General features: G+C 36.0%; 1 protein-coding gene across 2 annotated transcripts in view; it reads right to left on the bottom strand.

The window, feature by feature from the left end:
* SLC6A11 (solute carrier family 6 member 11) overlaps positions 1-22,170 on the bottom strand; it is a 104,042-nt gene that overhangs the window by 35,605 nt on the left and 46,267 nt on the right. For both annotated transcript variants that reach the window (XM_090148065.1, XM_090148064.1), the window contains 2 exons: positions 21,272-21,404; positions 4,495-4,629 (listed from right to left, as the gene is read on the bottom strand). In XM_090148065.1, coding sequence (XP_090004191.1) covers positions 4,495-4,629; positions 21,272-21,404 — 268 coding nt within the window. The remainder of the gene's footprint in view (positions 1-4,494; positions 4,630-21,271; positions 21,405-22,170) is intronic.

The raw sequence follows: 22,170 nt of genomic DNA, 5'->3' as shown, positions 1-22,170 counted from the left end.
GTCTGCATGAATACTTGAAAGAGTGAAAAGTGCAGTAAATTGCTGAAGGTATTACTAGACTTATTGATAAGGTTGGTACGATTTCAGGCAGGTGATCTGCTGCTGAACCTTTTTTCTATGTACCATACTTAAAAACCAGGCTGATTGTAATCTACTGAAAATGCATTCTGTTCAGTATGTTCCTCGTTAGAATTAGGTTTCTCACTTGTAACATTTCAAACAAACAGAAGTATCAAAACACTCATCCAGATATGAGACATCATTTCATTGCCAACATACTGGGGTTTTTTGTTTCTTCTAAATTTTGTGAAGTAGAAAGAAAGCCTTAAGGCTTCTGATTAGGTAAAACAGTTGCCTCCACTTATGAGGCTATGAGATTTTTATTTTCTGCCTTCAGAAACTTAGGCTTCATTTGGCCTCAAGATGGCGATGCGATTGTGATAGTGGCTTTCAAGGCTGCATGGACTAGCAGGGGAGTGAGGGGAATTAATTTCAGTCGTTTACATTTCTGCTAAAAAGAGACTCTTTGGCAATGAATCAGAATGGCGTTACTACTGATGTTCTCATCACAGAGAACTGCACATGGACATCAGAAGTCCAGGAAAGATAAATTCCTTCATATTTTTCCAGTTTAAATAGAACAGGGCTGAATGAAATACCACCTCTGTACTGGTGTCTCACATCGCTCACGCGCCCTTGCATACCCTATATTAACAGGAATTGTTAACAGCTGTGATGGATTACAATTAAAAGAAAATAATTGCTGGTCCATGCCAAAAAAAAAAAAGTAATAACTAGAAAAATAAACTTATACTAACAAGAAAATCAAGGAGCTTTTAAAGAAAAGTAAAATTTTCAGGCAAAAATAACATTTTAACTTGCATTCACTCTAAGTGGATGTCTACTGAAAAAAACACATTTTCTCTGCAACTTATATCCAATTTAGTACATTTTTTTTCCTCACACAGAGCATGAGAACAGCCAGAGCCATAGGCAGGGACACCTTATATTAGATCAGGCTGCCCAAATCCCCAATCAGCCTTGCCTTGAGCACCTCCAGGGATGGGGCACTGATGTCTCTGAACAACCAGCACTGGACTTAATATCAACGTTTTCTTTTGGTGACTTGGTTGAAAGGATAGAGTGCTCTCTCAACAAGTTGTTGGATGATACTACTCGTAAGCTTTGGAGATAGATCTACAGTCTGGAAGGCAGGGCTGAGATTCAGAGAGATATCAAAAAGCTAGTAAAATAGGAGCCAGGAACCTCATTAATACAAAAAAGCAAATTCAAAGTCCTTCACCTGGGACAGAATCATCTGTCACACAGACTTGAGAACTGAAAAGGATCTGGTGCTTTTGTAGAGCAACAAATTGGACACGAATCAGAGAAGACAGAGGGGCAGAAAACACCTAGAAGCTCCATAAAGTCAAGGCTGCCTAATAGCTGAACTCTCGTAGCTGAGCTGCTAGATGTGCATTGTAGAAATGTTTCTGGCATTTTAGATTGTGATCCAGCAAATTGTTTTGTCTGCTAGTCCCTAACAAAGAATTTAAAATCTCTTCAGCGTATAAATATTAGGAAAATCTCATTACAGGGAATCAAACTTTTTCCTGCAGAAAGGAACAGGGAATACCACTCACAACTACATATTAAGTGACTTACATCTGTTGAGAGGTAACTAGAACCACACTCTGAGTCAGACTTGCACATAAGAAGCATAATAATCCTGTTAACTTTTCAGAATATTTATTTTGTGCAATTTAGAGCTCAGGAAGGACCCCTTGTTTAACCTATAAACAGCATCTATGTCTTTCAGGTTGGAGATAAAGGAGCACATTTCAAGCCAATTTAAACATGGGGGCTATAGAGACCTTAGTGCTGATGAAATAAAGCATCACTGAAACTTGAATATGTTACTCTACTATTATCATAGAAAGTGATCAGTATGAGCTCTGCAGATACTCAGGACAGACCATGGGATTTTCAGACCATGAGGGCCCAGTCTGATGAAAACATAAAAATGAAATAGTTTTCAAATGCTGTGTTCTCTAAGAGAAACTGAAAAGACAGATGAATAGCTGCTTAGAAAGCTATAACAAACCATGGAATGCAAATTACACAAAAACAAAAGATTCAAGAACTTCAGACTAAAGCAAGCTTTGATGAGAAACTCAATCCACAGTAAACATAGCTGGCACTGTGGTTCAAATACTGATCTCCTAATACAGAAACACAGTCTTCTTGGAACATCATTTAAACAGACCTCTAAGCAAAGAGAAAAACAACGTCTGCTGGTACACATGCACTCTGCTTTGATACTGTGGAGTAAATCCAAACAAGCAAGGAGTGAAGATAAAAACTGAAAACACAAATACTATGGTTAGTTCAGCTGTCTTCAGTTCCTCTTTGACAAAAACTTCTAGAACAAATTCAGAAGTGGCTTGTGGAAATGTTTTGGGACCTTTTTTTCTATTTTTTTTTTTTTTTAATGCAAAAAAATCATGGTTTTAAACATTACCATGTTCTGCTTTGCAAGAAAATGTTAAAAATATATGTTCTAGTTTTACAATTGAGATGCCAAGGACACCATCCATAACCCAGAAATCTTTCTTCAAAGATTCTGCCAGAGCTGATTTGTCTAAACAAAGCTCAACTTCAATAAAATACCCTTTTTTTCAATATAAAACTCATGCTCTAAAACCACTTCACCACCTGTGCTACAATTAAGCCATCTACATTATTGCTAATAATCTCTGTAGTGAACTATGGAGCTTATCCTATTTCATCTTCTTTCCCACAAAAAGAGATGAATCTTTTGAATACTGAAGTCTGCTAAGCCTGGAAGTTTATTAGATAAAATCACATTGAAACAGAGAAAAAAAAAAATATTGGCTTGTTAAACCAAAACATTAAGCCTTCTTTAAAGACACTCTAGTATCAGCTGAGCCGTATGTGCTGGACGGACAGATGGATGCACATTGGCTTTGTGCTTCTCAGACTCTTGGGTAATACTATGTGCTTTGGAAATTGTCATGGCAACAATGTACTTCTTTACAAATGGAAACAGTATAGTAAATAGGCATATAAAAACCCCCTTGTAAACTGACAATAACGTTGTTTAAGCTTGCATGCCCTCCTTCAATGACAAACAGCAGCAAGGGTGTTGGTTGCAGGTGGAAAATCCACAGAGGCAAAATCCTGTTAAAAAGCCTCTTGTGTGCCAGTGGACAAATGAAGGAAGCAAAATTTAAGTCGTCTACCTCCTGCTCACATGAGGTCAACAGACATCACAGGAGGAAGAACACGTACAAGAAATGAGTACTTGTCACTTTGTGCTAAGACTGTGGGTAACTTTAGTTGTCAGAACCACACAACAAAGTGAAACGCTAGTTAAAGTTGAACATAATAAATGCATGCCATCCATGTGCTCAGATAAGCATATTACAGACATTTCACGTTTCTGCTAAGTTAAGACATACAGAGTTAACTTGAAATGGGGCTGGCTTGGTGAATTTACCAAGGTATGTGTCTGCTAAGTATTGCAAACAAATGATTGGAAGTACATCGAGGAATTCTGCTTTTTTTTTTTTCTCTCTCACTGTGCTAATTTCTCAGGTGCACTGAGGATACCTGTATTCAAGGCTAAGATCAGATGTTAGGAAGCCATAGCACATCACTGGTTCCTAACTCCACTTCCACAACTGTTCTTTTACCTCTCATCTAGGCAGGTACAGAACAGTTGCTGCTTTTAGGCTGAATGGCATTTCTACAAGATTAAACTGTCACTGAAATTTCTGTATTTTAAATTATTTTTTTTCCCCTACTGTTTTCTGTTTGGTTCATCTTTGAGGAGAAAAAACAAACAAACAAACAAAAATAACCTCTTTTACTAAGTAGTATCAATGTCTAATGTCTTGCAACACCAAACCAGATAAGTAAAACACTGTTCACAATCTGTTAGCTATTACAGAGCTTGTAGCATTTTCCTGCTTTGATATCACAGAAACAATACATTATTAATTATTTTATTGTAGTAATCCATCATTTAAAAAAAAAAAAAATCAACTTAAGCCAGTATTTTCATGTTCAACTCCACTCTGGAAATACCTGAAAAGAGTTAATGCTTTGACTGTCTTGCTGGACCTTTATCTCTTCATGGTATATAGAGATGACTTCTTCAATGGCAATAATGATCTGAATGACTTAATTCTATATCACTCTTGACTGAGATTTAGCTTTGGAATGAGCACAGAAAGGTACAGCTCTGAAATGGCTAATTTACAGTCACATTTGTTCCTGATGAAACCAATAGCAACACTCTTGCCTCCAACACATGTAAGCAGTGATAGCTTTAAATCTCTATCCACAACTCCAAATCTCCACCAATAAACATCTACCCAGGAATCACCTGCCTTCAGATTTTAATATCAATAAACTTTTGCAGTTTTTCCCAGACAAAGAAGAAAGTAAATGCACGGACCATGGTCCTACCTGTGGGTCAGACAGTCGGGAAATGTCAGGATACAAATAGAATTTTATCCCTTCGGAAGCACCTGGCAACGTTACCCCTCGAATCAGAAGAATCATCAGCATGATATAGGGGAATGTGGCTGTTACATATACAACCTAGGAAAAACAAGCAAACATTAGAAAGTCATTTTCTTCCAAGTGCAATAAAGTGCATCATCTATTTTTCAATTAGATTTTTAAAAACCTAAATTATTTCTGGAAGAAAAGCGGCTTTTGATGCCTTTGTTCACACAGATGAATTTTGTCCTTCAACCATATTCCCTTTTAAATAATTTACAACTTGCAGGAAAGGTCAATATTTTTTATAAAAACTGTTTAGTTTCTAAATCCAATATTTACTCTTGCTTAGTGACAGTTGGCTGTATTATATACTGTGGTGTACACATATCTATACAACTACTACTCCAAACACTGGTAGAGGGACACTGATTCATAATCACAAGTAATTCATTGTGTTATCTTATATGGAGTATATAACAACACATGCAATGAACTCTCAGCCACCTAGTAATTACTAAACTGATACGTCATACGACTGCCTTGCTTGCAAGTCCATGCTTGAGGAATGAACTTCTCATAAACATACATAAATACTACGTATATCCTTTTGAGATCTGCTCTGTTACCCTTATCAAATGAGGCATTCTAAGGAAGTGCTGAAACCCAGTAATTTTTATTTTTACTTATATGGTCAGATTTTTTTCAGAAATCAGTGTTCATTAGTAGATGGGAAACAACTGAACGTTTCTGGAAACCTGTGAGAAGTCATATTTTCCAAAGAAAAAATGAGCAGAATTTCTCTAATTATACAGTCACATAGCTGAGAGCCAAATATAGCTATTCAAATCTGGAGTTGGATTAAATGACTGATTCCACATCACTACAAATATATTTCTTCTAAGAAGTACTGTATCTTAAACTTAATTCTCTGTAACTATTTCTACCTGCACTAATATACCCTAACATAAGATGATGCTTTAATATATCCGACTTGCACAAATCAGAATGAATTAAGCTGCAAGAATAGGGAACAACATTTGGTAAAAAGGTATGGCTTGTATAGCCCTCAAAAACAGATATTTTAAATTCAGAATTTCATTAACTGTTTCATGCCTATGATAATGAAAAAGTTACATCAGACAACCCATGACAGGACAAACACATTTTCATGACAAATGAATGGAATTTTGATTTTCAAGCCACGTTGAGTACATAATCCCAACTATGAAATCTTGTCACATGTGCCTCATGTGGCACAGGCAGAAAAGAAGAAGTTGAAAACACACAGCAGATCTTTGAATGTGTCCATCTGCCCAAGTCATACTTAGATACCTCATTCTTCCTGGCCTTAACAGGAGATAAGTACCTACATATCTTTCAGGTCCCCTATCCTTTTTGAAAATACAAATCATTATTTTCCCAGGAAATCAAACCAACCATTATAAACCTATAAAGTGCATAATTCTGAACTGATTAATTCACAGGTCAAATGGAAAGATTTATCCCAGTACTTTCTTCTATTATTATTGACTTAGTGAAAATGCAAACGACTATGACTGAGTTCAAATAGAGATCGTCTCAAAGAGACTCGCCTCCATAGCAAGGTTCCAAATGAAAATGGAACATGGGTTAATGAGAAGAAACAGAATGAACATGTCCTGATCTGAGTCCTATATTGAATGGAGTGGGGATTCCCTTCCTTTCTGGCTACAATACTGAAAAAGGACAATAGAGAGGAAAATTGGTTCAGTATTTCTGGCAATAAATGCTAATATAAATATTCAAAACAATAAATGAGATATCAAGGAAGTACATGTATGAAAGATACAGCCTTCCTAAGCTGACACTGCTGGTCTTAGTGCACATGTAGATAACTAGGCTGCTAGCTTCTTTGCTACTGCAACAGGTACGTACAGTGTGCTGAGAGGGGAGGGAGGCCACTGCTTGTAGCTAGTGTTTGAGCATCCCTATTTGTTGATGTATTTCATTCCACTGTGTCCAGTGTATCATTTGTCACTGTGCTTGTTTTATTATGCTTCTCAAGAGCTCATGAAATTAAGGAGGATGAGGCATTTTAGAAATCAAATGTCATTATTATTATTATTATCATCATCACATCTGTAGGCATTAAAAGTTTCCTAAATCATTTTCTTTTCTTTCAACACATCAAACCTCTCTGAATATAAATGTGAACACAACTGTTTCTAATTACACCACATCCTGTTTTAATTGACTTTAATTGCTTGGTATGTTAATTTGCATTCCAATGCTCAAAATGCTTTTTTTAAACTTGTCAGAGCTGTGCCAGTGTTAAAGGAGTTGGAAACAAAATAAAAATGTCTGGCACAGTGTTTCTTGCACTTGGTTCTCCTATTGCAATATAATAGGGAAATCTACAAAGATGTTTATACATATCACTACGTAGAAAGACACCATGAGCTTTGGCTGCCATGAACTTTAAGTATCAAAACATTGGAATTTCAATTAGCAGAAACTTAAGAGACTTAGATGTTTATGTAACAGAAGTTAGGTAGGTATATAATTACACAATGAAAACTGAACTAGCTACCATTTTATGTCTTTTCATACCAAAACACCTAGATCTGGTGCAAGGGTACAGATCAGGCTATGAGGACTGTTGAACTACCCATCCTAAACTAAAAGGTGCTTCTCAGAACAGTCTGGCAAGAACAATCCCAGATATTCAAGTGAAAGTGACTTGTGAGAAAACGTAGAAGAAATCTCTGATAAATCCATGAGAATAAGGAAGAAGCCCCGCATGCAATGAATTGAACTACACACTCTCAGAAGTCTAAAAGCCTAAATGGAATAAAAGTATTCTGTATCACTTGATGTTTTACAACATTATTTCCCTTGAATTCCTCTATTTTTCTTTTGGAGATAAGCACAAGCAGCAGCAATGATGGAATCATCATCAATTTGCCCTAAATCAGAAGAGTTATACTGAGAAAAAGACGTGACTCCATGCTTTGCCCATCCTTAACTTTCATTTAGAGTTTTTGACTATTGGCTAGTCATTCAGCTTATTTATTTAGTGGACACAGTGACCACCGAGAACAAGATTGACATCACCTCTTCTTTTGTCAGGAAGAAAGTGCTAAAGTTTTCAGGTATCAGTAGCACACAAGGCTTGTCTACAGAGTAGAAAAAGACAAAATTATATCTCCAGTGCAGTACATTTGTGCAGAGAAACAACTTGGGAGCCAAAAATTCCACTGCCTGAATGATGTGACAAAGAGTAGTTCTTATCCTGCTTTACAGTACTGATGTTAGTAAAATTGTACAAGGAATTATTTTATCACGGTCTGTGTCTTTGTATGTATGCCAATGTGTTATCAGTGTAGGCACGTATTCCCTAAAAAAAAAAAGAAAAAGAAAAAGTCTCCATGCCACAGTTTATCCAGCCACCTTCTTCCACTAATAATTTTTCAGTTTTTCAAATTCTAACCTCTTAGATGTAAACAGCAGATAACATTAGGATTTTCTTTTACAACCATTCTTTTACAACCAGACATGTGAATTTTTCCATTCATCATTGTCTGAAAGTCTTCTGCTGATATGACACCATACCATCTATGAATATACAAATCACAACAGAAGAGAGATGAGATTTTTCAACGCTAATTGGATTTCCAAGAAAAACAGTACAAAGGAATGACAGCTGATTCACAAGTTTTTTCAAAAGTATGTCAAAAGGGAAAAACAAATTTTCCAGATCTACCAATATTTTTAAGTTAAAATTTCATATGCAGAAAAGAAACCAAACCAAAAATCCAACGAAATACCAGATGAGTGAATTTGTAAGAGATATGAGTGGGGTAGAAGGCAGATCCAGCAAAACAGATGATTGCTCTATTTTCTCTGTGTTTTTTAGATTTACATAGCATTATTTGCTTGTTTGTCTTGTTTGTTAATCCACAGAGACAAAATTGCACCAGAATAATCCTCTTAATCACCCTTAGACCAGTTTATTGTTCACAAGATGCAGATTTTTTTGCAAGCTACTGATTATTAATGTGTGACAACAGTTCCACAAGCAGTTCAAAAACCAACAGGTAAGAAACTGTAGTAGGATTTGAGAGCTGAGAAATAAACATCAGAGGAAAAAACCACTGGGAATGCATGGTGCACTAGAAAATTAGGTGGCAAAAGAGTAACTTCATAAAGGTATAAAAGAATCTTATTAAGTGCACAGCAATTGCAGGAAGTAGAATATTAATCATGACATAGTAACACCAGAAATATGTGAATAATTTTAACTTCAGATCACACCAAGTTCAATGGCTGAGGGACAGAAAAGTGTCCATTTAGGAGGGCTGTGCAAGTCCTTATTAAGTAATTAAGGCAATGAATAAATAAATAAATGTCAGAGTCAAGCTGATACAGTTCTCTTTAGAATTAAATGAAAACTCCAAAACACATTTCATATCAATACAAAAAAAAAAAACAAACTATTCCATTCCACTTTGTCTGTGTTCTTTTTATTGAATGGATGGAAGATCCATCTTGACTGAATACCTGTAACAAACCAAAGTTAATATTCCTGAGCTTCATTTAAAAATTAAACATGGGTGAAGATACTTTTCCACTGTATTTGTTTCCAGTATGAATTATTATTTAAATTGGGTCTGATTTTATGATCTCTGCAGCATTTTCCAAATTCCATTTCTGCAACATTTTCTGTGCCTGACGTACTGCCTAATTCTACTCAGAAATTCAGGAGGAGGATAGGATGGCAAAAGTTTTGACTAAGTGGAATCTTAGTGCTCTACCAATCCAGGATTAAAAGAACATAAGAAAGTAATGAAAAAGTACCAAAGACAGACAATAACAATGAACTGCAGCAGTTTCTTCTGAAGTGAACAACATAGATGAATTGCTATTTCTCTACATAAATATTTCTTAAACAACACCAAGTTTTCTAAATTTATTACTTGAAATTCTTTCTCAAGTTATTACCAGCTGGTTTTGTTTCCAAATCTCCCAGGACTATTGAGATCAAGATGTCTTTTCTTCTGAAATTGCTCTTCACAATTGTTGACTATTTTGATGTGGCCTACAGATCTTACATTAAATTTTAAAAATTTATTGCCAAGGGCAAATGCAAAGCTCTACTTCCATTTATTTGTGTAAGATTTCTTACTTTAGCCAATAAAACTATCCAAAAACATTCATTTCTTAGATTATCAAGAGAAACTAAACTTAAATAGTAACAAATAGTGTCTCAGTGATTTCAAGACAAGTATCCTATATTTTATCCTGTTTAAAGAACGTTTTATCACAGGCATAAATGAGACAGCATAGAACTTGAACAGCAAATAAAACACAGGTGTGCATATCTAGAATAATGTTTTTTTATTATTTTTGCTAGCAACCTACTGCACAAAGAGAAAGACCCGTTCTATTCCAGACTCCCTCACAATAATACAGGAAGCACTTCAAACATTTTCGCTAAGCTCATTACTGCAAGCAAAAGTGTTTATGTGCAGCTCCCATCAAGTACTGAATTTGCAGAGATGCAAATATCTCAAAATCAAAGACTGCTATTTAATCAACTAAAAGTCAACTTTAAAAATCAGTCAGGAAGAATTTTAAATATGAATTAGGACTAATTAATCAACTGAGGATTTTTTTTCCCTACAATTTGTAAAGGTCTTCAAAAAGCTTAAGCTTTTATAAATCAAAGCTATTCCTTTTCAGAACCTTCCAGACTTTTCAGACTTCTGAATGCCATCTTGTTTTCTACTACATACAGCAAGCCAGATACTGATATTAGTTATAAACAGGCACAGAAACCTGAAGTTTTCTTAAATAGTTTTTAATATGGGCAGAGTTTCTGACAATTCTGATATAAGACAATTCAATTTCTACAAAACGAATGTACAGAATTGTCCCTTACTAGGCACCTGAATTTCCAGTTTACTGAGTTTAGACATGACAGAAATGAGGTGCAAATAAGGCACTAAATGGGCTTCATTTCTTAGCTAATTTAGACATGCCTGTCTAGATCTAATGAAGGCTCTATCCAGTAGCTTCTGATATATTCTGAAAATGTTTAACCTATGATGCAGATAAAGATGAAAGGGTCAGAATAGGACAGGAGAAGAGAGATTTTCCTGTTTGTAGGATAAAACAGAGCTCATCATTTATTAATGAAGAAGTTGTGTTTGTTTAGCCACAGGATTATACAATTTCATTGTATCATCTCTATCACCGTTGTATATCACATCACCATGGTGATATGAGAGATATAATAATCATAAAACATTTGTAATACTATGTGTTTATTAAGTATAATTATTATTAATAGTATAGAATCATAAAGACTGGAAAGACCACCAGTCCAGTCTAACCATCAGCTCATCACAATCATCCCACTAAATCTTTTCACTCAATGTGACATCTACCATTTTCTTGAAAACCTCCAGGGATGGTGACTCCATCAACTCCCCAGGCAGCCTGTTCCAATAACATAATAAATAGCTTTACCACTTAAACTATCCTCCAGGTCCCACATTCTCCACATTTCCATTCCCTATGGCTACTACTTTTATTACAGTGCAGTTAGTCACATCTATATTTTACCTCAAGGCTTACTGCACTGTAACTTTCCTACTACTGCAGACTCTAAATCTAGCCCTTAAATCACCTCATGGCCCACTTGTAGAATGCTGATCTGACACAGTGTGCTGCAAATTAATTCTGCTTTTGAGCTGAACTTCACAGTATGAGAAGTAGATTTGATGCGATACATCCGAAAAGGAGAGGAATCGCACAATAAAGATATTGGCCTGGACTTAAAACTATGATTCTGCTCCAGTTTTATCTTTCTACCTCAGGCACATCTCCCCGTCCTCACTTTATACCTGGAGTTCAAGAGATGTCCAACTGCCCATTATGCAAATCAGATGTAGGGACAAGCTCTTTGGGGAACGCAGGCATCTTACTGTGTTCATCCAAGACTTGTACAGTGTGGTTCTAACCTCAGTAAGGCACTTTAGGAACAAGTGACGTACAAATTAAATTAAATACTGACATCAGTCGGTGTTAGTTATCACAGGTAGAACCATGTACCTTTTCTACCCACAAGAAACAAGAAAAATCTTTTTTTTGCAGAATACCTGGTGTCATGCTGTTGACACGACATGACACAATCAAGCTTATACGAGTTGATTTGAGTTTCTTTTCTTTTTTTTTTTTTTAAAGGCAAATTGAATAGCAGATGCACTGCAGGCAACTCTTTTCTCTGGGACGTGTTTTAGTAGCCAATATAGCACCAGCAACTGCTGAAGCTGCTTTTGTTGCTCATGTAGAAATTTATTTCAATAAGTTTTCTTAAGAAAGAGTTTGGATTCAATCCATGACACTGAGTTGGTATACAGAATTAAATTTTGTAAATCTCTCATGTGATGCCTGGTAAACAGAATTACTACTACAAAGACACCTTTACATCGTAGATAAACTGACTGTACAACCTAGAGAGTGCATTCTCACTGGTAGGAATTTGATATAGTACTCACTTTCACATATAGTGCCATGGGTGTGGTTACCTGCCTACCTTGTAAATTGCTAATGAGCCAATCATGATGCTTTATAGACACCCACTACCTGAGAACAAACCACCCATGTGAGAATTAGGGTATTTTATCTATTTTACTTTGGCAGAAGTAATATGAAACCAAAGAATCACCAAGAAAAACAGTGCTATAAATATATCTCAACTCTCAAATTTCCATATCGTGTTGCAAGACCAAGCACTTCTTTTGCATGTTCTTGTTGAATAAAAACAAGGCCCAACAAAAGCAATATCCAAAAGGAATTTTTGTGTACTCGTAACCAAAACAAACTCTGTAGAGCAGCCTCATAACTCAGCAGTCACAAAGCACAGATGACCTTAGTAGAAAGCAGTGTGTCATATATCTGAAAGAAATACATTTTAGCCCTGACACAGTTGTATCACCAAAGACTGGAGTACACAGAACAACTGTCTGGCTTATGTTATGCATTGTTAGCTGACTTCTTCTGGTAGGGAATAAAAGAACTCATAAGAAGAGCAGATCCTATAAATAGAAAAACATGAAGAAATTGTATGAGTGCATAGTAGCTTCAAGGAGAGAATAACCCATTATGTGTTACCTGCAGCCAATCAATAAATTTCTCCTACAGAGATATCTCTATGCTAATCTATGTCATTGTGCTTCACTTTTAATTTTTCAGAAAATTCTCTGAATTATCACTAAAATGACCAAAGGCAGCCTTCCTCCTTTCCTTTCTATCCTTGCTTTTTTCTGTACATTAACTTGACAGGACAGGTGATTTTCCCTACCCAAAAATTTTCACACGCACATGTGCCCTGAGTCAGTGCACTGAAATCCACTCTTCACTTAGTTAGGCTGTGGATCAGGGCTCAGATCCAGAATAGCAAAAGATTGATATGAAAATGGGCCTGCAGTGTTAAGGTTCACCTAGCAAGGAATGAAATCATGTAGATGCAATTCTGATTTATGTTTACTACTTGATACTTTTCTCAGCTGCTAGAGAAAAGCTTGAGAAAACCACTCTGAAAGGCACAAAAATCTCCTTTGCTAACAAGTCTGAGGTGTCCTTAAATGCTCAGTGCACAGGAGAGTGAAAAAAAAAAATCTCAGTAGCTGTTTTAAAACCTCACACAGAGGAGGCGGATAGCAGGAACTCAGCATGCATCTCATGAATGTTCTACTTTCTCTCTTTGAATACAGAGATCAGTCTTGGACAGAGTGTTAAAGCCTTGCAGTGAAGGGCTATTCTCTGCTATTACTTTAGGCTAAAACAAAAGACACTTCAGGGGATATAATCATTGCTGCCCAGTTCCTTTTCCTGGGCTCCTCACAATGGGCCCCAGTCCTTTCTTTTTTTTTTTTTTTTTCTTCATCCATACATCTTTCCCTTTTATCTTCTCCTTCTGTCCTTTTACTCTTTCTTTCTGCCTCACTGAATCCATTAAGGTTTTTACATAGCCTGCTATTGAGAAATAAATTTTCTTTGAGACTACTGACTGAGCCTTAACTGCTGGCAAGCAAGGCTTAACTCCTTGAGGGAGGGCAGAAATAAACGTTTAAAAGGTATGAAACTGTCTACCTCTGAGTTTCGGGTCTCAAACCACACCACATTCCTTCCCATGTCTTGCTAACCTTCTAATTCCAGCAGTTTCATAGAGCACTTTGGGTTGGCACCTTATATGTGATCAGGTTCCAATCTCCCTTTCAGATGCATGGACACCTTCTGTTAGGGTAGGTGGTCCAAAGCCCTGTCCATCCTGGTTTTCTGGGCAACCTGCTCCAGCGCATCACCACTCTCATAACAAAGAATCTAAATCTAAGTCTGTACTCAGTTTAAAGCCATTACTCCTTGTTCTATTGCTACACTTCCTAATAGAGTCCTTCTTCAGCTTTCGTATACAACCCCCTACCTATTTCACTCATTAGTCTTGACACATTGAGTTGCATCTCTGCCCATATCTCCTACCAGATCAGTGTACCCTTTTCAACTATTTTCCTCGTTACTATTTGCCTTGTTTTACTTCCATATATCAGTCCTTTTTGCACAACTGTAAATTAGAAGGCACTATGACATCAGCAAAGCTGCACTACCATGAAACATCTAAGTTTCATGCATTACCGCAGACAAAAATAAAAGCAGTATTCACACCTTCCAATACTAAATACTATGATAAAGTATTTCAGACAAAGCTAGACACAAAATGGGTTCACTGTAGTTTATTCCAGAACCAGAATTGCATGAAAGATAAAACACTTGTCCCTCTGGGATGATCAACTATCCTTAGACAGGCCGACAATGTGAGAGAAGCAAAGGAGCTGCAGGGACAAAGAAGAGACCTGCCTGAGAAAAGGTGAAGATCATCAATCCAAACCAAATGAGGCATGCACAGAAAATGCAGAAGGAAAGGAAAACTATAAAAAGGGAAGTAACGTCAGAAAGTACAGCATCCAGTAGTGAAAGATGACACTATACTCAGTCAAGCAGAGTCTGACAGCTTAACAGTTTGCTGTTCTTGACAGCTTAAACCATTCACACAGTGTTTTTTCCTCAGCAGGAAAATTAATAGTAATACATAACCAATATTTAAGTGAAGTTGTCACCTTGTCTTTTTCCTAGCAAAGCATACTGAGAAGCTTGATTTGTTAGAACAACCTTTCAAAAGCACAGGTGTCAACTTCAGATTAAACTATTCAGGCCTATTAGAACTGCAGCCTGGGACAGAAGTCTTCAAGACTCCCACAGAGTGCAAACACAGGATCCTCCACTTCAATTAAAACTTACTCAATTGCAGTTGTTAACTGTATAGTAGCACAATTCATTGGCCATCTTATTAACTTGCTCTAAATGATCATCCAGTTTATGATTCTTTTCTGTCCATCAATTTTTACAGATTAATATTAATATCAGAACTACCTACAAAACCCTTGTGCTTTTTTTGTTAATAGCTTTATGCCAAGACACTCCAGGCGTGGCATGGCTGGAGACACTCATACATGGCTGTTTTCTCAGGTCTCTGGTCCTTTAATACATAAAGTTTAGAATCTATTGATTACCTTGTCAATTTACCCCTAAATGGCCACATACTCTGGTCATCTCAGCAGAGATGAATTGATAGAAATAATTAAAGAGTCAGAAACAGAAAAGCATAGGAAAGGACAAGAGCCATGCTATCAAAACATGAATTTCACAAAGCTCAGCTAAATACCCTCAAACACTTAAAGATTTATACGTAAATAAAACACTGAAACCATGAACAATCAGTCTACATGGAATCCAACCAAATTTGCCAAACATATCATTTAGAGTAAGACAGGCTTCTATCAGAACATTAAGTAGACAAAAAAACCCACCTAGCTTTACAGGTTAATATACTATGCATTATACAGAAAACAAATGACGGCATAGAAGTGAAATAAATTATGCCATCGCTTACATATATTCAACCCAATACACTGCATATTTGTGGTAGGTTAAACAGTACTGCTGTTCCCTTAGAAAAAGCAAGTTTTGAGCTTTGAAAGTCTCCACAGATGGGGCATCCACCACATCTCTAGGTAACCTGTTCCAGTGCCTCACCACCCTCACTGTAAATATTTTTTCCTTATGTCTAACCTAAATCTACCCTTTTTGAGCTTGAACCCACTTCCCCTTGTTCTATCACCACAGACCCTGCTGAAGAGTCTGTCTCCTTCTTTTCGTAGCTCTGCTTTAAATATTGACAGGCCACTATCAGATCTTGGTGTCATCTGCAAAGTCACTGAGGGTGCATTTGACCCCACTGTTGATGTCACTCATGAAGATACTAAAGTGTACTGGCCCCAGCATCAAGCCCTGGGGGACACCACTCATCACTGATCTCCAACCCAGACATTGAGCCATTGACCACCACTGGACTCAATCCTGCAGCCAGTTCTTTGTCCATCGACCAGTCCACCTATCAAATCTGTATCTTTCCAATTTGGAGAGAAGGATGTTGTGGGGCATCGTGTCAAAGGCCTTACTGAAGTTGAGATAGGGGATATCAGGGGCTCTTCCCTTGTCCATTGATGCAGTGAGTTCATATTTATTAATTTAAAATGATTGCAAATTATGTTCTTAACCAAACAATGTCCTTTTTAAAGATGTAATGGATAGTGTGAGGCTACTGAATGAAAAATCAGGACAAAAGAAAGAAAAGCTTTAGGAGGAGATGCCATGTAATCACTATGCTATTCTTCCAAACTTCGACTTGTAGTACAGTTGTAGTACAGTTTAATCAAGCATCTTACATAACTCACATATACGTAGAGAGGGCATCTATATGAATGCCTATTCTGACTACTGTTTATATATGTGAGCACAACAATACCTTTTAGCAACAACTTCTGTGCTGAGGTTAATGGAGTACCCACAGAGCTGAAGTGGTTAGCAAGTTATAAACAGAACCATAAAAATGTTTTCCGACATGCTTTCAAGACAAAGCTTGATAAGGTGTACAAGACAATTAAAAGTCGATTATGATCTAAAAACAAAAACAAACAACAACAACAACGAGAACAAGTTTTAGAGGGATATCCACGGCTTTTTACAGGACAAAACATAGGAACTCTGTGTCTAGGAGCTCTGAGTCTACTCCTCGATTGTTTTGTAGGCACTCCGTAACTGAAAGAGTTGATCCCTCCTGAATGTCCTGGTGCTAAGTCAGTACAATATCTCAAATCTTATATCTCTGAATCAGGTTCTTTTGTTTTTGTTTTTAACCTCCCCTTATGTTTTAGCTTTGAAGTGTAAGTGGAGAAACCACATAAGGTCAACAACCAAAATTAGGGTGGTGCTGAAGTTCGGGAACTCAACACAAAATTTAGGAAGGGATAAAACATTGAGAGATCAAAGTCAGAAAAAATACTGTTCAGTGATTATTAGGCCATCTCTGTGATGCATAAATTAGTTAAAAAATAAAGAGGCCTTTAAAGAATTTCTTTTTTCCAAATGATCCTAAAAGACTGCACTCTAAATTTTATTATAGTTTACCGATATCATAAGGAATATAATTCCATTTGCTTTTTGTAACTAAACCATAATTTAATAATGTATTCTATAAGCATTCTAATTGTAGTAGACCCTATATAAAAATAATCAAGAAGGAGTTGTAAGCAAAGAAGGAAATGGTGGAACACAAATTCTTTTGTTAATATTATCTGGTATGATACAAATGTTCTGCAAAACGCGACTTTTGGCAATTTATAATATTCATAATATCCTTTGGCAGACCTACTGAAATATTGAGCAGAGTTTGCATTATTCATTCATTAGGCCTAAATCTTTGCAATGAGACAGTGGAGCATCTTTACGTTATTTTCTTGGAAATGTAAATGATATCGCGCATCAACAATATGGATTAGCATAGAAATCTTCTTTGAAACAAGGAGTCACTACGAGGTCATAGGAGTGATCTCTATCTGAAAAAATATCTGTAATGCCAGAGAAAAAAATATTAGAAAAAAAATAGAAAAATATCTAACAGTCAGAAAGAACTCTAGGAAGAACTGATAAGGAAGTTCTGATGTCCCTTTCTCAAAGTTTAAAGCTCAAGGACAATTAATCAAATTAATAAACAGACAGACAGGATCCAGAAAAGAACTGGTATCCTTTTCATTGCTACATGAAGATTTCACAAATGTTATCTGAATATCAAAAATTAGCAAGACTTGGCTACTATGTAAGCTGTACACATCATAGAAATATGCAGAATTGCCATAGTTATTAATCATAAGTGTTTTTCAAAGATGAAGTACTAAACTAAGAGCTAATGATTAGAGTCTAGGATGATACCTAATGTGTTCAGAAAATTAATCTTTATCAGTCTCCTCCATAGTTCTTACCTCAACTTAGGGAGCATTTTTGGGCAAGATTGTTATATGTTATCAATCTCAGTAAGTTATAATATATGAAAAACATTCTGTTGGCATATTTAGCTGTCAGAACTACCTGAAATTGTTTTAATATTAGACATTCATTGAAATGGAAAACTAAAAGGTTTTGCAAGAAAGTGATGAGTTTCAAGAACTCTAAGTGGAAAAGGTTGAAACACCTCATTAACAGTGTCACAGGAACTTCATTTGGAGTTAAGCTTTATGTTAGATTTAATACATTTATTAATTTAAAATATTAAACATTCATAATCTGAGTAGATGAATTCTGTATCAGTGCTACTCAGAGAATGATGGTTTGATTTAATGACAACTTTTATTGCTTGGATTTTTTTTTCTTGCCATCATGCATTAGGATGCAGAGAAAAAGAGGAAAGGACCTCTTGGATATTTCACAGATCATAGTTATCTGAAAACATTATGTCTCTTTTGACTTTTATCTTTCTCCTCCTTCATCTTCTGTCTTTTCCCCTTCCTCTTTCTCTTCTGCTATTCTGGCCAACAGACACCAGTCTTCAGCAGTGTCTCCAAAAACTTCAAGGCATTTTCTGCTTTGAATAAATGTGTTATTTGATTGAAAATAATCAATTCAGCTGACGTGTATAGGAAACCTAACAGCCTAGCAAAAAAAAAAAATTAATATTACAATAAAAATCTAAAGGAAAATCTTAAATGCTTCCTGGAAATAAACACATAATGAAATTCAATCTAGCACAAAAGAGTAGAGATAAACGAACTTAATTAGGAACTTTTAAAACACCATTATAGCAGACATAGAAACTCAGACCAGAAAACTGCTCTGCCATCTCTATTTCTGAGCATTTTGATCCTTTGTAACACCCACAACATTTGACTGCTAAATCTGCGCTTAGGAAGTCTAAGGAGGCAGTAAGACGGCACAGGTTTGCAGGGACCTTCTCAGTGATAAGAGGCAAGTGTAAGAATATTAAAATTCTGAAAAAAAAAAAATTGAAAAATGAATTAACATGAGGGTAAAAAATGTATCACTGAAACCAACTGCAGTATCGCAAATGGAACTACTAAGAGGCTTTCCTTACTAATTACAGGAGCAGAAATGAAATAAGAAAGGATCAGTGCTGGCTATGAAATAACCTTACTGCAACAGAAGTAGTGGATCCTCTGAAAGACAGACTGCTGACGACCACAGTGTGGTCTTCTTTAGTGTGAGGAAGCAGTGACTTCCTCATGATTTTGCAGATATAAGCACAGCTTGTGGCAAAACAATCTCAGTAGTATAAATATATAATGAATCTACTTCATGCAGGACCCCTCACAGACCACTAAAGCTGAAGACTGAGCACCAATTTCATTTTCTTTGCATTTCTTTGGCAAGATAGCTAAGTTAATTCTGATCATCCTCTTTCAAGTGGGCAAGACACGTTTCTATCTCAGGTTATTTCACTTAACCTCATCAGGAAGGTGGTTATCAAAATGAAGCTGAAGCAAAATAAATTTATTACGTTTCTTAGTGAGAAAAGGGTTTAGTTGAGCTGTCAGGAAAAAAATCTAACAGTTTCACTTGAATCATTTTCAAATGCTAGATCTTTTTCTGGGCAAGTGGTATAAGCTGCAGGAATCTTATGCGATATGTATGTGGTGAATAATAAAAACCCAAATGTAAACTGCACAGATGCTAAAACAAAGTACATCCCCTCTGAGATCACTAGAGATTCTTCCTATTAGCAGATCATTCCTACCAATGCTATTTTTCTTGAGTACTGTACACAGTTTTGCACAGCCCTGTATTCACGCACACATGTGCATTCAAAATACATGCTTTTTCTTCACCTCTGGGACAAGATTATTCTATGCTAGAATAGATATCCATCCTTAGACGTTCTTTCCGATGGGGAAAAAAAAAAATAAATTGGTTTTGCTCAACTTCATTTCTTTGCTGCTATTGTAGGTCTAAACCACTCTCGTACCTCCCTGGAGTACACACTTCAAAGACATATGTATATTTACCTTGCCATTCCTTTATCTCACTTTTTTGCCTCTCTATATTTTTTTGTCTTTTCTTTCCCCCCTCTTTTCTCTAAACTATTCTTACTTATATGTATCTCTAGACAGTGTCTCTCAGCTTCTTACAAGCAGTGACTTGATAAAAGGAGGGCTGTCTAAATTCATCTGCGTAAATTACTTAGGTGAAAAATGCAGTGCCAGATTGACTGACACAGTTGGCAGAGAGAAACAGAATTCAGCAAATAATTAGAGCCATAGTTTTGAGAGGAAGAAGAATGAGTGTGCTCATGAAAGCTAGAAAAAGTCATTTCTATATTTTCCAAGTATTAATAATAAAAACGACACACTATATTTCAAATATTTCATTTATAAAGGCAGCCTACTGAAACAGAAACAAAAAAAAAATTCAACCACAATTACAAATTAAGCATGTAGTAAACAACTAAAAATTAGATAAACAAAAAGTTTCAGCAATCCAGCACTTTTTTTTTTCTTGTATTCTTTGGTTTCCACATGAGAAACTATTGGGTTTTCTTAGGTCCCTTCCAGAACAATTACTCTTTTCCTCTCTCTGCTTACTCAACTAATCACGTATTCTACTCAGATCTATGTCTGCTACTACACTGAGGTGACCCCTCCATTGTCCCAGGACTTCCTTAGGCTGTGAAGTTGTATTGCTCTGTTGGGTTTCCAATATAGAATGGCCGGAATTTTGTTTTTTATTTTTGCCTAATACATCCATCTTCATCTCTCCGAGTTTTTATTTTTTTAATGTTTTTTTCTGCTTTTGTTGATCAATTTTGTTTTCCTCAGTTTCCTTGTATTTCTGAATGCTCTGCTTGTTTGTGTAATTTGTTTGTGTCACTGAGAGTTTCAAACCTTTTCAGTTTAGGACCAAATTCGTATTTTCATACCATATGTACAGAAATCAACACAACTCCTGCTGATCTCAAGGTTCAAGGGCTGGCTGCTAAGGGAGCTTAAGTTAACAAAACAACTACAGGGAAAACAAAAAAAAAAAAAACAGCGTCACATAAAATAATTAGGAAATAAGGGGAACAAAACCAAGGGGAACAAACCAATGCAAAAATATACATATATATATATAGGACTAATTCTTAATTACTCAGTATTAGTACTTCATATACTCTATAAATGCAGCTTAGAGAAATGTGAAATGCACTTAAAATTCTACCATTACAATGTAAAGAGAGGTAAATAATAACACACAGGTTTGGGGCACAAGAGAGTAATACTTCAGTTGATGCATAGTATTTCAACCCTACCTTCCCAGTTGACTTTGTTCCTTTCCAAATGCAAAAATAGCAGATAGTCCAAGCAGCGAGGAGGCACAGTGCAAGTTCCCAGCGAAGATTCCCAATATGTTCAATGCCATCAGATATGGCTAGCACCCTGCGTCTACCAAGGGGGAAAAAATGAAAAAAATTAAACAATACTGAAACAAAATAGTACTGCATACAAAACATTGATCCAAAACCAAACCATATTCAACCAGGAAGACTTCTGGTTACTGACTAGAAAGAATGGACCATGTCAGGCATAAAGATACAAAAGGAGAAAAAAGGGAATATTGCCAGTGAGTTTAAAATCAGGTTAAAAATAAACAAGTGTGTGACTCTCATAGGTCAGTGAAAAAAAAATCAAAAAGATTTTTAAATAGATTCAGCATGGAAAGTTTTGTACAAAAGAAAAGTCAAAGAAAAAAAAACAAAACTTCTACCTCCCTGAATCATCAGCAGGTGATACAGATCCCAAACAAAACACTCTGATAATGGTTTTTGCTCCATTTTTTTGTTGTTGTTTCAATTTTATTGTTTTTCCAATAAGAAATATTTGAGTTGAAAGCTTTATTTTTGCCTTGTAACACCTACTTTCATAAATGCCCTTTTCTAAATTGAACTACAGTTTTACAACTTTCATATTTAAAGTCAAACTTCATAACATCTTTCAGGTGGATCTTATTTAGGAAACAAGAGGAAAGTTTCAATGCCTTTTAAAACTGCCTTTTTGGGGGGGAAAAGCAATCAACAAAAATATATACTGCATTTTCTATTTTAAAACAGCATATTTAAAATACTAGAGAAGGCCACTCAGGTCTAAAAACTTAGCTTCCCATTTTAGGAACATTCCTCACATCCCTGTAGCCAAAGGATTTACTGGATCA

This window comes from Phasianus colchicus, chromosome 11, assembly GCF_987193195.1.
Source record: "Phasianus colchicus chromosome 11, bPhaCol1.hap1.1, whole genome shotgun sequence".
NCBI lineage: Eukaryota > Metazoa > Chordata > Aves > Galliformes > Phasianidae > Phasianus > Phasianus colchicus.
The sequence above is the reverse complement of the archived record's forward strand: the minus strand, read 5'-3'. Positions and strand labels throughout refer to the sequence as shown.